Raw genomic sequence first — 17258 nt, 5'->3', positions numbered from 1 at the left:
TTTAAATGACTTTTCAATAGGTATTATATTTTTCGGTATCAATACAACTCAATATTTTGATAAAATTGTTATAATTTTATCAGGATCCCTCATCTGATATAAACGCTACACACCACACATACTTAATATTCGATGTGGAATTCCGAATGACTTAATAATTAACATCTTATTCTCGAAACAAAGGAGTAGTGGAATGACATCATACCACTTCATTTGCGCAAGAAAGTACTGCAACCAGCTGTTGAATCTCCATTCCTCGTACTCTTAATCACACATACTTGACATTAACATGAACATGATGGATGGTCATGACCTCATTATTCTACGTTAACTCTTGGAGAGAAGTGTTTTGTCATTGAAATGACTTTTCAATAGGTATTATATTTTTCGGTATCAATACAACTCAATCTCTTATAAAATCATTATAATTTTATCAGGACCCCTCATCTGATATAAACGCTACACACCACACACACTTTATATGTGATGTGGGATTCCGAATGACCTAATAATCAACATCTTATTCTCGAAACAAAGGAGTAGTGGAATGACATCATACCGCTTCGTTTGTGCAAGAAAGTACTACAACCAGCTGTTGAATCTCCATTCCTCATACTCTTAATCACACATACTTGACATTAACATGAACATGATGGATGGTCATGACCTCATTATTCTATATTAACTCTTAGAGAGAAGTGTTTTGTCCTTGAAATGACTTTTCAATAGGTATTATATTTTTCGGTATCAATATAACTCAGTATCTCGATAAAATCATTATAATTTTATCAGGACCCCTTATCTGATATAAACGCTACATACCACACACACTTTATATCCGATGTGGAATTCCGAATGACCTAATAATTAACATCTTATTCTCGAAACAAAGGAGTAGCGGAATGACATCATACCGCTTCATTTACGCAAAAAAGTACTGCAACCAGCTGTTGAATCTCCATTCCTCGTACTCTTAATCACACATACTTGACATTAACATGAACATGATGGATGGTCATGACCTCATTTTGCCTTGCATTGGTTATTATATAAACAAACATTCTTAGCCCAATCAATTCACATTATTATTTGCTTGTGCCTGTGATAAGCTTTCCGCATGTAGTATGGGGAGAGGGAAGGTGGATCTGAAGAGAATAGAGAATCCAACAAGCAGACATGTAACCTTTTCCAAGAGGAGAAATGGCATTCTAAAGAAAGCCTTCGAGCTTTCAATTCTTTGTGATGCTGAAGTTTGCCTGCTTGTCTTCTCTGCCACTGGAAAGGCTTACCAGTTTGCAAGTCATGAGTTAGAATTCTTTCTTCATTCTTAGCCACAGCTTCTCATAATTGGCTATGTCTTCTTCTTAAGCTTCATGTCTTTTTAAATTTATCTTTCTTTGTGTTATAATGGCTGCAGCACGGATAGGACCATTGCTAGGTACCGGAGAGAAGTGGGACTGCTCGGATCAAATGACCAGTACTGCAGAACCATGGAGGTATTTCATCATTATCATACATATGATGACTTCACTATGTACTCTCAATATATGATTATGATTTTGACTCTATTCACTTAGAGATGGAAAATCCGTTCTTGGATTCTCTTTTATAAAATTCAACTTCAATACTGAATGATTTTGTTATATGATATTTAAAACCTATGCCATAGCAAGTGAGATTCTCGTTATATCCTATTTTTGTTATTTTCTATAAAAAGAATTGAAAAGCAATAAAAACAGGGGAAAATAAAGAATAAAAAAAAAAACAAAAAACCAAAATAATTGAATCTTTCTTACACTGAACTCTTCTTTTGCTCTCTTGAAAAAAAAAATCAGATATTATATATATTGTAATTATATTGTATTCAATTAATTATAATGTACTGAACATGAAATTCAGCAGAAGAGAAAGCACTTACAACTTAGCCAATCCTAATTAGATAAAAGGGAAACTTTCATGCAATCAGGGTAAATGCTTTATATTGCTTTCCATATCATATCATGAAGTTCCATGAATACAGAATCTCAAAGCTAGTGCAGGGGATTTTATTTGTTTGCTAGATTCCAAATCAGAGACCTCAAATCCTTTGTTGTATTACGTTAGCTACTGTATAATTAAGCTGCTTTGAATTTCTGCTGTGTACAGTTTTGGAGAAATGAGATTGAAGAGTTAGAGAGAACAATAGCTACCACGGAAACAGGACTCAAGTAATCACATGGCCCTTTTATTATCACTTTTTTTTTCCTTCTTATCCTCGTAAGTCCTCTTCATTGTCAATAATTGATGTAATTTTCAGGCACCTCTGTGGAGAAGATATATCAACGTTGGGCATGAAAGAGTTAAAACAGCTCGAGAGACAATTAAAGACTGGGGTTGAGCGCATCCGCTCTAAGAAGGTACATGATTTTTGTCAATTATATTCTGATAAAAACACATCAAATTTAGAGCCTTACATGAACCTAATAGAAGACTTTGAACATTTAATCTACATTACATGGATTAATATAATTCTATTTGGCTTCCTGATTATGAAAGAAGAAAAAAAAAATTTACATGGATTGGTATAATCTTCTTGAAATTGGACTGACTCTGTTATTTTGACTGTGAATGTAATTAATCAACAGAGACGCATTATTACGGAGCACATCAACTTGCTGAAGAGAAAGGTACGTCAGATGTACTATATAATCTAAGCATTCTCCGAGTCTGTGAAGAAGCTAGCTGATCATGATCATGTCAGGATTGTAAAAACTGGGGTTAGGCAAAACAAAGTAAGTTTTGACTACGGAAATCGGTTGGGTAATAAATTTACAGGATTGGACTGCTCATATTCTCTATATTGGCTTGCTTATTTCTGATATATTATGTTGTATTCTGAGTTGCGAATATACTTGCACAGGATATATCTCAACTAGTGTGTAAGGGATTCCATATATACTTGGGCTTATAAATTAAATAGTCTAGTTTTAAGTGGGGTCTATGAAAATTTAATTGAAAATATGTGTTGAAAAATAAAAAAATTTCCCCTTTGTCTGAGCGCAGCATAGAGCCCTGCAAGAAGGGAATACTCGTCTCCAGAAAAGAGTGAGATTTTAAAACTATCATCCCCAAAATGTTCATTCATTCTTCTTTTTCCAATATATGTATAAATTGAGATCAAGTGCTAGAGTTTTAAATCTCTCTTTTCTGTAATGCTTGCTTGAGATTAAGTTGCAGGAACTTCGTGATGCAAGCATAGGCACGGGAATTCTGGACCCAAATCCATGTAATGCATTTCAGCAAAGGTAATCTATTTTACTAATATTTTTGGTGCTTTTTTGCCATGGGCATGCTGCACATGGTCCTCTTATTCATAATGGAATTAATAGTAATAATATGCTTAGAAGTACTGAATATTTTTCTGACGGCCTTCGAATGATCTTGAATTGCAGGGTTGTTGATGATGGAATTCTCCATTAAACTGGAAGTGCTAAAATGGCATTCTCCAAGTTTTCTCCATCGGTCATGCTTTAGATTTGTTACCTTATATTAAGCGTTTGAGTGGGTTTACATTTTATCATGCATGCCTGTATTATGCTAAATAATAAAAAGGTCTACATATATAGTTGAAAAAAGGTGGGAAAAAAAAAAGAGAGAGAGCTTTCAGAGACAAATGTATTCAGCTATATTTCATGGTAAATTGAGTTCGCAAAGATTTAATTTTCTTGAGGGGGAACAACGATTCATTATATGCACCAAGATCAATGAAACTCACAGATTAAGCATATTGATTACTTGCACACCTATACAGTGAGTAGTAGCGTACATGCACAATGGAGCATATATATAGCATAGACTAATTTCAAGATTATTACAAGTAGTTTAATCGTGTACCCTAAGTCGCTCTCGAACGCTTGAGATGTAATTTGCAGCTTTTTCATCAATGCTTTCATCGTAGCCATTGGAGTCATAACCCATACCTGAATAGGTGTAAGAATTCTTGTCCTTGGGTTGATGACGCTGTACTCCATCATTATACATGCCCACAGAAGCAACCGAAGATGGGTAGGGCTTCACATATTGAACAGAAGATGAGGGCTTGGCTGCTTGATACAAAGACATGACTACCATGTGTTTGGCCTCCATTAACTCCTAGATGATTTTTATATGGGTATGATGAACGCAAGAGAAGTTCATATTTATATCCACTCGGTTCAAAAAGGGCAAAATAAAAAAATCTTGGAGGTACAGGATATGAATCAGATAGATATTTGAAAAAAGTGCCTCGTATAGATAACAATCCAGATATATATATGTTCTTGTCCTTTTACAGGGAGCTTTATTGGATGTCAAAAAGATGCTTCCACTACTTCCAATATCTGGTAGAAAACTTTCTACCTGGTGCACTATATGGCTTCTTGGCCCAAGACGCGGTGGGTGCGGGCCTGTTTTGGTTAGCCCCAACTGAACTTTATAGATTCGGTTCCATATAATTTTAGTTTTTAACGATTGTAATCCAATTCAAAATTGTAATCTTACTTCGATCTTTAGTGTTACATGACATGTCTCAAAATTATAATTTTTTAGTTTAAATTGAATTGAATTAGCAAATCAATTAAGATTCAAGAAACTCTCAGATTGAAATCAACCCTATTTTACTATAATTTCAATCATACGAAAAATTGTCTAGGTTTGATTCTGATTTTGATTGATTCGATTTCATCTGGTTCAAGTCATGTCTACGTAGCCCTATCAACTATATGCATTAATTATTGTTGATTTTATTATACATATTCTTAATTTACTTATAGTAATCTGAATGCTTTGGTGCCTGTACATCAATATTATAGATAGGATTATGGATTGGTTTAGTAAAGAATTTTCTATTATGGATAATATTTATTGAAGTATTGATTTGATTATTGGTTTGCTTGCTTCCTGTCAAAATTATGCTTTCATTATCTTTAAATATTCCATTTGGTTTTCCCCTCAATTTGAGTATAACAAAACATAACAAATAACAATAATATACTGAAGTATTATTCCCCTAATTTTTTGAGAGAAAAGAGAATTGCAATTTTAACAAGCAAATTTTGAGAGAAAATAATTGGAATTGGATAAGGAGGAAAAAAAGTATTTGATGTATCATACAAAAAAGTATTGGATCCTTTAGCCTGAAATAAAGCAATTGAATATCTTCAATCCTTGAGAGGGATAGCTATGATTTTCGTCAGAAAATTTGTAAAATCTTTGGAGACCAGACCAAGAATTCAAAAAGTGGTAGGAAACTCAAAAACTGTGGGAAGGAAGCTGATAGGCTATAGAATCGAAAAAATGATACAAGTTATCCAGAAGAGGTCCCAAACTTCACTTTATTCTCAACAAATGGAGAAGGGATTCTCCGGTCTCCATCTTTTCTTGTGATATACCATTAAGGATACAAGTCTTAAAGTTTGGCCACTTGACTCATTTTCTATCTTTATATTTTTGAGAAAAAGACTTGGCCACTTGACTCGTCTTTCACCTATCCACACTAACAGGGCCAAAATTCCAGCTGGACTCTAATCCCTACCCAAGTTGTACGGTCATAGTCAAATATGTCACCGCCAAGATATTGGGATGTATGACTAGAGGGGCATTAACATTACACGTAAGGAGCAATTATTAGTGCTCCCTCTTTTACATAAAGTGGGTCTTTCTTATTATATAGTAGGTGGATCCTACATGATTGTGAGAGAAGGTGTATGTGCACTGGGTGCACCTAATAATTCATCTTTATGGCTAATTATTAGGTACACCAGGAGCACTAAAAAATAGTGCTTCCTCTCTCACAGAAACTGGATTCCTCCTATTATATAGGAAGTAGGTCCCACATGATTGTGAGAGAATATGTATGTGCAACGGGTGCACCTAATAATTCCTCCTTATGGCTAATTATTAGGTACACCAGGAGCACTAAAAAATAGTGTTCTCTCTCTCACAGAAAGTTGGTCTTTCCTATTATATAGGAAGTGGGTATCACATGATTGTGAGAGAAGGTGTATGATCACCGGGTGCACCTAATAATTTCTCTTTTCTTATAGCCTTACATAAACTTGGATTATGGATTTGAAGTTGAAGGTCATCGTCCGAACTTGTTCCAAAGGAATTGGATTCCAATAATTTATTCCAAAGGAATTGGATTCCAATAATTAAAGTATATATTTAGCATCCATTAGAATTTATATGATGCGTTTTGATTTTAATTATTGATCCTCGTCTTGTTTTCCAACTATTGGGAATTTAGGAGGGGATAGGTAGACATGGGTTGCGACAAAGTGTCCAATTCAAAGCCCATCAAAGATAAATGGGTCTAAAAATCAAGCCCATAAATCTTAGATTTGGGCCTCCTTTTCGAGGTATATTTTTTTTTCGTCTGGGCCCAAGTCATCAATGCCAATCCGGCGACACACCCCCCCGGGCTCTGCCCTTTCCCCTCGGTTTTCATCTGTACAAGACGTTGAGTTTGAGCTCCATAACTGTGGAAAGAATGGCGACTTCTCTAGCCCGCATCTCCAGAAAAGCCCTAACCTCCACGATCTCCCCGCACCGCTACCTCCTTAATCACACCTTATCCGCTGAGGCATCAACCAAATCGATAACGCCGTCGCCCGATCGAGTCAAGTGGGACTATCGAGGTCAGAGGCAGTTAATCCCGTTGGGCCAGTGGCTCCCCAAGGTCGCTGTCGATGCCTATGTGGCACCCAATGTCGTCCTAGCGGGTCAGGTCACTGTCTGCGATGGAGCGTCAGTTTGGAGTGGATCGGTTCTTCGGGGAGATCTCAACAAGATCACAGTCGGGTTCTGCTCTAATGTTCAAGAGCGATGTGTAATTCATGCCGCCTGGAACTCCCCTACAGGTTCGAGTTCTAATTTTTTAATCCTTTTCTTACTTCATTTCTTAGGTTTTAGCCCATTTCTAGGTGTTTTAGGCATTTTTAAGGTTTTACTGTGCGAAAATGGATAATTTTTAGTGGATTTTTCGAATTACCTTGAACTTGCTTAGGAAGGCTTCTTTTACTAGCATTGTTCGACTTCTTTCTCTATAATTTTGTGTGCCCAGGTTGCATGTGAATTGCCCTTATTTAAGTTACTTAGCATCTCTGCAGTAAATCTTCGGACCTTTTGACAGATATTGCTTCAGTGGAATGAAATGAATTCCATTATTTTTGCTTAGGTTTTAGTTGACAGACTGCAACTTACCAGATTGGAAAGAATGTGTGATCTTTCATTGTTCCATGGGTTTCTAATTTAGGGGTGAGCAATCGGCGGATTCAATTCAAAACTGAACCAAATAGAATAAACCGGATATTCTAAATTATAAAACAAAATTGAAACTGATTTAAGTAAATAACTAAATTGAATCAAACTGAATTAATTTGGTTTGGACCATTTGGTTCAGTTCAGTTCAATAATTTGGTTTGGGGGTAGGAGAGCAGAGATCACCCAGAGCAAATCTCAATCTCAACAAGGAAAATTTTGGTACACAACCACACAAAATTCTCCCATCTCAAGCAGACAATGAGTTTCCTTTTGTTCGTGATGTCAAAATTGCTCTCCGTCTTCAGCACCTGCTCTACATCAAAATTGCTCTCCTTTTGCAGCATCTTCCTAGATCAGAAGAGAACAGTAATCCCAGATCAAAAGAAATTCTGTGGAGTGCACATGTTCTGAAGCACAAAAATCTCAACTTTCACAATGTAAATGTATACACAAATCATGTAGGAGAGTAAGAAATCATGAGAAAGAAAGAGAAGGGTTGTTGGTGATTTGGTTGTTGGAGGTGAGTTTTGAATTGACAGTAAGTTGGATGGCAATGGTGTTGGTAAGGGCGGAGTTGGGGACATGAAGGAGGCTGCATTGATGCTTGATGTTGTGTCGATGTCAGACTGGAGGCTGCATCAATGGTTGATGTTGCATTCTTATGCTGCTGGAGACTCAATGCTGGTAGCGTTATTGATGGGCCTTTCGTGCCTTCTTGTGTAATGGAGAGTGAGGGAAAGAATATGTCGATGCTTCTTGGGAGAGCGGGTGAGAGAATGCAGAGGAGGCAGAATGTTACGATCCCACATCGTTAAGGAACAACTTTGGTGAGAGGTTAATAAGTCCATAGGCATCCTCCCCTTGCAAGCCTGTTTTCAAGGGTGAGTTCTACCTAGGTGGCCTATCCTCACATGGTGCAACCTTAACGATTCGTTGGTACTCAATAGTTAATATCACAGAAAGAGAAAGGGAAACGGGATGTGAAAGATTAGGATATGTAATCTTAAAAACTTCAAAATGTAGAGTTAAGAAATTGCTTTGGTTTGGTTTTGTCAAAATTTTCATTTACAAAATCGAACCAAAACAAATAAATTGATTTTTAAAAAAATTTAAAACCAAACCAAATTATTTAATAAACTGAACCAAATTTCTAAATCAATTTGATTTGGTCAGTCATTTCAGCTTAAACCAAATTCTGCTTACCCCTGATCTGTATGCAACAAAATTATAACATGAATTGCCAATGGTTGAAACTTTACCAACCTTAGCAATTGTTCCATGGCTTCTGCTTATTGATTTCTCTGGAGTGTTATAGCTGCAGCATTTCATGTTAAATGTAAAATCTTGAAGAAATGCAAATGTGATTGGTTATTATGAATTCCATGTAGGACCTCTGGTCTTATTTTTCTATGCTACTTCCTTCTGTCAGGACTACCAGCAGAGACATCCATTGAAAGGTTTGTGACAATTGGTGCGTATAGTCTCTTGCGGTCCTGCACAATTGAGCCAGAATGCATCATCGGACAGCACTCTATCCTTATGGAAGGTTCTTTGGTGGAGACACACTCAATCCTTGAAGCAGGGTCTGTAGTTCCCCCAGGGAGGAGAATTCCAACTGGCGAACTTTGGGCGGGAAATCCAGCAAGGTTTGTAAGGGCTCTAACACATGAAGAGAATTTAGAAATCCCTAAACTTGCTGTTGCAATTAACGATCTCAGCAAAAACCATTTCTCAGAGTTTCTCCCCTACTCCACAGTATATTTAGAGGTTGAGAATTTGAAGAAGAAGTTAGGTATTTCTATCTGATGCTTTTCACTGTCATCTTTCTATGCACTGGCTAATTGCAAAGAAATAAATAGCTCGAGAACACATAAAGCAAGCTTCCATGTTTCTATTGTTTGTATTTGATGTTGTTGGCTGTTGAAAGTGCTGGTTGTGAATTTCAACCAAATGGGTGATACACTGGAGGCACTCGTCAATTGTTTTTGGTTTGCATGCTCTACGCATTATTCCTAAGGCTTACTGTATTTGGCTTTGTTCAGCCTCACTTGATGTTGGCTATCAAGAAATTGTTCATTTTTTTTCCGTCATATTGGAAAAGATACTCCAGTTTTGTAGGGGAAACAACATCGCTGTATTTATGTTACCAAATCCAAACAACTAATATGGGAGTAAATTAGTGTCCCTTATTAAAATAAGGGTCTTCTAATATCGTTTCTCTTTGTTGTGGTAAGAATCATATCTGCAAAAAATCATATCTACAAAATTTATTTATGGTTAATTGCCATTTAATTTTATTGAATTATATCCATTTTTGCGATAGTGATTCTCACTCCCTTTTGAATAGCATTAAGCATATAAATGGAACTCTTATTTTGAGTTGCTAGCATTCTTATTGTCAGGTAATGGGAGCCGACCCGCATTGAAAGACCAAAGAAGCAGTTTCACTCGTACTAATCGGCATTGCTAGTGTATGTAATAGGAGAAAATTTCAGCTAAGAAGCATCAATATAGCAAAGTCAATGTTAGAAGTGTACCTCTTTTTGTTCAACCTATTAATCAATTTGACTTGCATTCTTTAGTGCTACTTTCAAAGAATTTGATTATAATTAGGAAACCAAATATAAGATGGAATTGATAATCTAACCAAAGAATATGCCTTTCTGAAAGTTTATTTATTCTTGGTATCAAGAAGACTACTATAACGAGTCCTGGGGTATCTGGAAAGTTGTATGAGATGTTCCCTTAGCTCCATTCTTGCAGGAATCCGGACCACCAACCAAAGCAACGCTTAGCTAATTGGCAATGAGGAGGATATTGTAATGTAACTGTGCGTGGGCACGCACGACCTATTTCTGCAATTTCTTTAAACTGCATTAATGGCGTTCCACGATTCTCTGACGCCTAATATCCGATCCCATCTCTTTTTTTTCCTTTCATTGGACGATCAAGATAAGCCTTCTTCATCGATAATCAACCGAGATTTATTCATCCACCAACAGACAGAAGCCTCTACATGCATGTCTTCTTACCTTATTAATTAATTAAAGGAAAAAGGAGAGGGGGTCAAGGCCAATTTCAATTCATTTTATTGCTATCCAGTGAATGGTGGGGAAATTAGGACGAAAAGAAAAAGAAAAAAAAAAAGGTAAACCGAATCTTTGATTTCTTAGTGTCTTGATTAGCGGAGAGAATGGACAAATGATTAAGCACAAAGTTTATCACCCAAAATAGTAGATAAAATCTAATTGCGAAACTAATTACAGAAGCAGTTGGATTTCTTATCAAAGAGCACAATGCTTAATTTTAATCAGTTTCCAACACCGCAACTATGAACTACCCCCCAGATGACCTTTCCACTGTACAATAATTGTCATTTTAAACAAATTTATTTAAAATAAATTAATTTTTTTGTGTTATGGGACTATTATCTTTCCACCATACCTTACCATTGCCTCATGATCATCAATATTGCAATATTAGATTAAAAGTTAGCATATATTGGTGTCTTCTTTGAAAAGGGATTGTTTTTTTATCAGGAGAGTGCGAACTTGAATATGAATTTATTAATATGCGTTCAGCTATTAAATTAAGCCAAATTAAGTAGGAGAATTTAATTTTAAATTTCAAAAATTAATTATATATATATATATATATATCTTGAGATTTGAATAAAGTGAAATTAATAAAGAATTCTAAATGCTTTTATTCTGGTGAAGTGTAAAGATGTGATCGCACACAGTGGATTAATCCTTTTTGGATTGTCAATTGGTCATGACTTGAGTACTAATTATTGTGGCATACTTTGTTTTAGGGATTAATTATTTTGAAACAATTTTGATTTTGATATTTTGAGAATTTTTAAAGGAAAAATGAAAACTGATTAAGATTTGAATGACTAACATTGATATGTGTTATGATGCAAATTCAATAATTAGGTTATTATATTAAGCAAGATAATGATATTATTTTTTTTTTATCAAGAATATTGAAAAATTAAAAGGAAATGAAAATACAAGGGAATGAGGTAAACTATTTCAAAGACTGATTTTGATGGAAATAATCCAATTAATTAATAAGAAATTTTAGAAAATAGAAAATATTATTAGAAAAAGGAAAAAAAAAAAAGAAATGGAACATTTCGTACTCTTGTGCCAATGATAGGGAAGACAAAAAGAGAAATTTTAATTTTATTTTTTTATCATTAAATGAAATATTATTTTTTTAATAATAAAAAAGCGTAAATTCAGAACAAATTAATGCCTGATATAAATTTAAAAAAAATGTTATAAATTTATTTAATGATAATTATTTTAAAAAATGAGTTAGTTTATTAAAAACAATAAAATAACCACAAAATTTCTCTATATAAATTGTCGCTCTTTTAAGTGAAGCAAAGACTTTGACGTCTCAACCATTTTTGATTTCTTGATATATTATATATATTCTTCAAAATTTTCCACTTTCTTCAGTCTCTTACCTATTTATATTAAATCTTCCACTAATCAGGTTTTGCTAATGCATTAATCCTCACTCCTTTCCTTATCTTAATCTTCTAATTCTCACCCATCAATTCATTGATACCATTAAGCTCCATTGATCATTCTTAAATAAGAGGCAATCGAATGATTCCATTCTTTACAAATTATGATCATCATCTTGTGATCATGTATATATACGTAATGGTAAGTTTATAGAGAAAGAGGGGATGTTGGAATGGCTCAATCAAATCAAATCTCCCAAGGATTTGGGTCCTTTAATCTGATTGAGCCGTGCCAATATCCCTCTTATTTACATGTCATAATTATCAAATCTTATCGATATATCATCAATTCTTCTTTATTTTCTCTTTTTATGTGTTATAGCAAATTAAATTGCTTAGTTTTCAGTGTTTATAGCAATTATTGCAGGAATTTGGTATATGAATCTCCATATGTTTCTTTAAAGGAATGGAGAGTTAGGAAAATACTATTAATCGGAGCTTTTTTAATATAATATGATCATGCATCAGCATTATCATAAGCATGGTTTTTTACATATATGATTTATTGAGATTCTTTTATACATAAAATTTGTGGTGTTTTAACTAAATAAATCTCTAAGGGTTGGGATTTTATTCAGATTTTTGGGTCCCTTGCAAAAGGATGTCTTTAAGCTTATCATCTCCTTGATAATGCAAGCAGAATTCTATTGAATTAATTATATTACTCCCTTTTCCTTTCTTTCTTAACAATTATCCCTTGCTGGATCCTCCCGTATATATGCTGATCATGATCTGGGATCTCACAAGGCAGAAGAATTGTCTCATGGTGTATATTTTCTTTTCTTTTCTTTTCTTTTTTTTTTTTTCAATTGGGGGATTGGAAAAGTGAGGATTTCAACTTGATCTTTTGGTGATTGATATGCCTTTAGCTATTGAATCAAGTCAGGTTTTGAAAGGAGATTGCAGCGATACATTGGGTGCCATTCTACTTTTGAAGGAGCTTTCGTTATTCATCCGTGGTGGTCAGTCTGTCAAGATAGCAGCACTCGTCATGAGTGACATCTAGCTAGATACCTAAATAATTCTCCCCTTATTCTCCACTTGATTAAAATGTGATAAGTGATTATCATGCTTTTTGTTACAAAACCATGGGATCCATATAGATTTTCCAATGCGAGAGAGACTTGTTAATTAAAATTGTGTTTTCTGCTTAATTATAGGGGCTAGGTCGGACTAGTCCAAGATTCAATAAGTTGATTAATGGCACATTAAAGTTGATATGTATATCTTCAAAAAGAACAAATTTAAATTGAAGAATGATTGGACGATAGATAAAGCCTTGAACTTGCTTATTGGGAAAGGAAATTATTTGTGCAGATTTTTTAGTAAATTTTAGAAGTGCAGATTAATTTCTTAACGGCTTAGTTTTTGGAGGTAAGAGATGGGATTTTAAAGTACTAATACTTATTTGGAAGGAAAATTTCTAAAGGAAAATTTCTAAAGGATGTAAGATTTTTAAAGGTTTCAAAACTTTCAAAATCCTCACTTTTTTAATCCATTAAATTTGTGAGTTAAGAAGGTTTTGTTACCTTTCCTTCTATTACCTTACCTAACTTACTTTGTAAAATCTTTCCTCGTTTCGTCCATCCAAACACACCGTAAATGGTTTGGCTTTTCCCTTATCGCACACTGTCATGGGATTTAGGTCTTAGCGTGAATTTGCGTGACTTTGGATATACAGTGCATGCCCATGCATATTTTCCCAATGGAATAATCCAATATTAAAAGTTGGAAAAAAAAATCTGGAATTTTATTTATTAAAGATAACTATCTAAATCTCCTCAGAGGTTTGTGTGTATGCGAAGGAATGGTAGCTAGAGTTATTCTATGTTGTGTAACTCAGATCTAATATTTTGACTTAACACAGATGCTTCAGCTTGAAAACCTTTTGGCTTTTGCTTTGCCTATTTCTGTTGAACTTTGCTAACATCTGCTATTAACTATAAGAATGAACTTTGTCTAGCCATCTGCATGCGAGTGTTTGCAATGTTCTTGGGCAGTTTGAGATCTCCCAAGTCGCAAGTTCGCATGATCAACTTCGCAGGTACGTCAGAAAATTCTTCCGTGACGCCCTGGAAGTGTATGCACCTTCTTTGTGTTTTTCCTTCAGGACAGCAAAGAGAAGCAAAGCCAAGAAGATCCGAATTCGAAGGATTTTGGAGACACTCTTTTAAACATTTCTGATGTGGGTCGATAACCAAGTTCTGCTTGTCTCCTGAAACTGTTTTCTGACAATTTAATCACAATTTAACTAAACTTTTTCCAGCCTCACCTAAACTCAATCAAAATGCTATAATGGCATGTCTATTTGAAAACAAAAAAGAACATGTTGTCATTTTCTTTTTAAATTGTTTCACTCACAAGAAGAATACAGTGCTCATAAACATTTTACTCTTTAGAGAATTGAGCTTCCAAACAAGCTCTGCATGCAATTTCACGTTAATAATGCTTTCCCCCTCAAGAAAAAAGAGATTAATAAGACGCACACAACAAAAGCAACTTCATTGTACTGTTAAATTGCACGAAAATTGTGCATGATAAGAAAAAATCTGAACAAAGTGGCGGCAAATATTACAGCTAGCATGGAGTAGAACTGCCTTTTTTTTGGACTTCGCCTTTGCATAGTTGGTGAAATAGTGGTAGAAATATTCCATACATGGTCTTTCATGCAGACACAATGAATTTATTTCCAACAATTCTGTCAAACCGTACTACAATATTATTCCATACATGTTCTTTCACAAAGACACATGCCCACTGCTTTAAGAAAATGGAGAGAAGAAACACAAGCGTCATCCGCTACTTGCAATTGAGTCATATCTCTGATTCCCTTCCGTCAATTTGGGGCACAATCATGGACAGGATTTAATGTCCATAGGTGACGGCGGAGTCATATGACAGCACCCGAAATACTGTGGTAAATATATGCAGACAACTCAAAGTGCTTTCTTCTTGCCTTCCATGTGCATTCAAGATTTAAATGCCATGGCCTATTTCCCCACCACAAAGTATTCCTGCCAATGGGACCCAATCAACAATGGGCAGCCCAAAAAATGATTCACCACGGCCACAACATGAGAAAGTAAAGCCTCCTTGCATTCATTAGCAACATCTGTGGATGAAGGCCCTTTTTTAATCCAAATCTAACTTCAAGCTTCTCAAGTTCACAGAAATATTACTGTATGAAGATAATTGTGAAAATTCATATACATTTATTATTTATTATTATTTTATTTTAATTAATTAACAATAATTTAATATATTTATAAAAAATATATATATTTTATTAGATGGTCTACTTATTTATTTTTAGATATATATATATATATATATATATATATATATATATATATATATATTATTTTTGAAACTTAATATATATCTGCAATCTGAACAACCCAGTTCAATAATAACTCTTATCCCATTCTATACCTAATAGGACTCTTGAAATATATATATACCCTAATCATCTCTTCTGCTAAACTTTGCTCTCAAAACCTGTTTGTCACCTCCTTTTTCTACCAAATACTCTCAACAGGTATTTTCATAATCTTTTATTTATTATTATACGTATATATATAAATAATCTGATGTGCGCAGATAATTCTTAAATTTTTATTTCTCAATTCATCACCTTTGATTATGTTTTTAAAATAAAAATTCTCGTTCTCCGTTCAATAACAGGTGAATTTGATTTTACTTTCTCTCCTTAAACCGTTACAACTACTCTATAAATTTATTTTTCTTCTCTTTGACTATCGGTACTGAATTTGGTTGATCATAATTACTGTGAGACGATATCTTTAAATTTAGATTATATATATATATATATATATATATATATATATATATATATATATATATATATAAGTTATTTTATTTTATTATTATTTAATATTTTTCTTTTATATTTTGGGTATGTAGGAGATTCAAATATTCAATCAGTCAGTTGAAATTGTCTCTCTTTCATTGAAAATAACTATTGTCTTGGAAGTTCCAGGTGAGTGGTAATTATAGTACATAGCACCATTTTTATCCCTTTTAAAATTTCTTAGTATTAAGTTTGTTATTAAATGAAATTTTAAATCAATATTTTAACAATGATTTTATATGTGATTTTCTAGAGTTTTATTTTATTATTGAATTTTATTTCGTTTTGATTAAATAATTGATTTTGTCAACTATCTCTGCATTAGACCCAGTAGGATTCCGAGAACAGGCCTTTAATGTATTTATATTGATTGATATTTGACTATAAAATTTACTGATGTGTTACTGAATTGATTTGAGATTGATTTGATTTTATTGATTTGATTTGAGATTGATTTGATTTTATTGAATTGATTTGAGAGTGATTTGATTTTATTGACTATCTGAAACTATTGAAATATACTATTGGAATTGCACTATCAGCTATCTGAAATTTTTTATTGATTTTGATTGATTTGTACAAATTGATTTTCTGTTTTGAATTGATACCTGTGCCCAGTATCTGTTTCTGTTATCTGGCCCCACCGTGTGGACTATCACGGTATTAGGTTGCATTGTCGAGTCATGCATCATTGCAGTTTATGGTTTGCATTAGTATCATATGCATTGATATCTGTGAAGGAGGAGGAAGGTATCTGATATCTGGTAGCGCGCTTACCATTTGGCCTTTGGTGATGTGGGGTATCATCACCCTGGTGCACTGTACCATAAAATTTTTATCGAATGAATTTCTTTTATATTTATGTTTTTATGAAATTATTTTATTAATGATTTTTGCCAGCATGAGCATGATTTTATTGAATAGAAAATTTTATTGTGAAATTAATCAAGCGTCTGCTTGTTCCTATTCCGTTGTGTGCTATAATTATCATTCACTGAGCATCTAGCTCAAACCACGTTTTCTCTGTCTGTTATCTGTTTCAGATCGGTAGAATTCTGCAGCTGATCCAAATATTCAGTCCATTTTCTGAAGAGGGACAACTTTGATTTGTTCTCATGGTATGCCCGAATTCATGTTTTCTCGGGCTAATAATTAGTTTAGTTTATTGAACAGTTTAAGTTTTTATTGAAATCTGTAGAGACTCCGCAGTTTACCTATGTGATATTTATGATGTTTATTCAGCATTTTGTTTATTTGAATTTTGTCTATTTTTGAGGTTAGTAAGTGACAATATATTCATTCAAGATACTCTGATAAGGCTTGCATAATTTAAGAATACTTAAATTATACACCGGTCACGATTCAGAATTTTGGGTCATGACAAAGTTGGTATCAGAGCTCGATTGAGGTCTAATAAACTTGCGGAGCATAGAATCCTTAACGTCTTTTCAGTTTATCATTGCTTTAGACATCTGCGTCCTTCGCACTTTTTCACCTGTCTTAATTTGGCTCACATTTTCAAATTTAATGCTTGTTTATTAAAATGAATAGGTGCCTGGGTCT

General features: G+C 34.0%; 2 protein-coding genes across 3 annotated transcripts; both read left to right on the top strand.

Annotated features, from left to right (window-relative positions):
- Window positions 1-1071: 1071 nt before the first annotated feature.
- On the top strand, window positions 1072-4558 carry LOC110656334 (truncated transcription factor CAULIFLOWER A). 2 transcript variants are annotated; one of them, XM_021813043.2, is made up of 8 exons: window positions 1072-1306; window positions 1418-1496; window positions 2146-2207; window positions 2297-2396; window positions 2625-2666; window positions 3043-3084; window positions 3211-3284; window positions 3432-4558. In XM_021813043.2, exons 1-8 carry the CDS (start codon window positions 1125-1127, stop codon window positions 3457-3459), a joined length of 609 nt encoding a protein of 202 aa, XP_021668735.2. In that variant the 5' UTR covers window positions 1072-1124; the 3' UTR covers window positions 3460-4558. The 2 variants fall into 2 exon arrangements, with proteins under 2 accessions (XP_021668735.2, XP_021668734.2); XM_021813042.2 differs by having other exon boundaries at window positions 3205-3284.
- A 1536-nt stretch (window positions 4559-6094) lies between these two features.
- On the top strand, window positions 6095-9371 carry LOC110656343 (gamma carbonic anhydrase-like 2, mitochondrial). Its single transcript, XM_021813061.2, has 2 exons — window positions 6095-6878; window positions 8711-9371. The coding sequence occupies exons 1-2, from the start codon at window positions 6326-6328 to the stop codon at window positions 9085-9087; spliced, it is 930 nt and encodes a 309-aa protein (XP_021668753.2). The 5' UTR covers window positions 6095-6325; the 3' UTR covers window positions 9088-9371.
- The last annotated feature ends 7887 nt before the right edge of the window (window positions 9372-17258 follow it).

The sequence above is a fragment of the Hevea brasiliensis genome, chromosome 17 (genome assembly GCF_030052815.1).
Source record: "Hevea brasiliensis isolate MT/VB/25A 57/8 chromosome 17, ASM3005281v1, whole genome shotgun sequence".
Taxonomy (NCBI): Eukaryota; Viridiplantae; Streptophyta; class Magnoliopsida; order Malpighiales; family Euphorbiaceae; genus Hevea; species Hevea brasiliensis.
Note: the sequence above shows the minus strand (reverse complement) of the source record. Positions and strands in the feature narration are given on the sequence as shown.

Excerpts from the sequence above, each read along its gene's own strand:
- LOC110656334 (XM_021813042.2), top strand. The coding sequence starts at position 1,125 with ATGGGGAGAGGGAAGGTGGATCTGAAGAGAATAGAGAATCCAACAAGC. Across the intron at positions 1,307-1,417 it reads TACCAGTTTGCAAGTCATGA|CACGGATAGGACCATTGCTA; the intron begins GTTAGAATTCTT and ends TAATGGCTGCAG. Across the intron at positions 2,397-2,624 it reads AGCGCATCCGCTCTAAGAAG|AGACGCATTATTACGGAGCA; the intron begins GTACATGATTTT and ends ATTAATCAACAG.
- LOC110656343 (XM_021813061.2), top strand. The coding sequence starts at position 6,326 with ATGGGTCTAAAAATCAAGCCCATAAATCTTAGATTTGGGCCTCCTTTT. Across the intron at positions 6,879-8,710 it reads CGCCTGGAACTCCCCTACAG|GACTACCAGCAGAGACATCC; the intron begins GTTCGAGTTCTA and ends TCCTTCTGTCAG.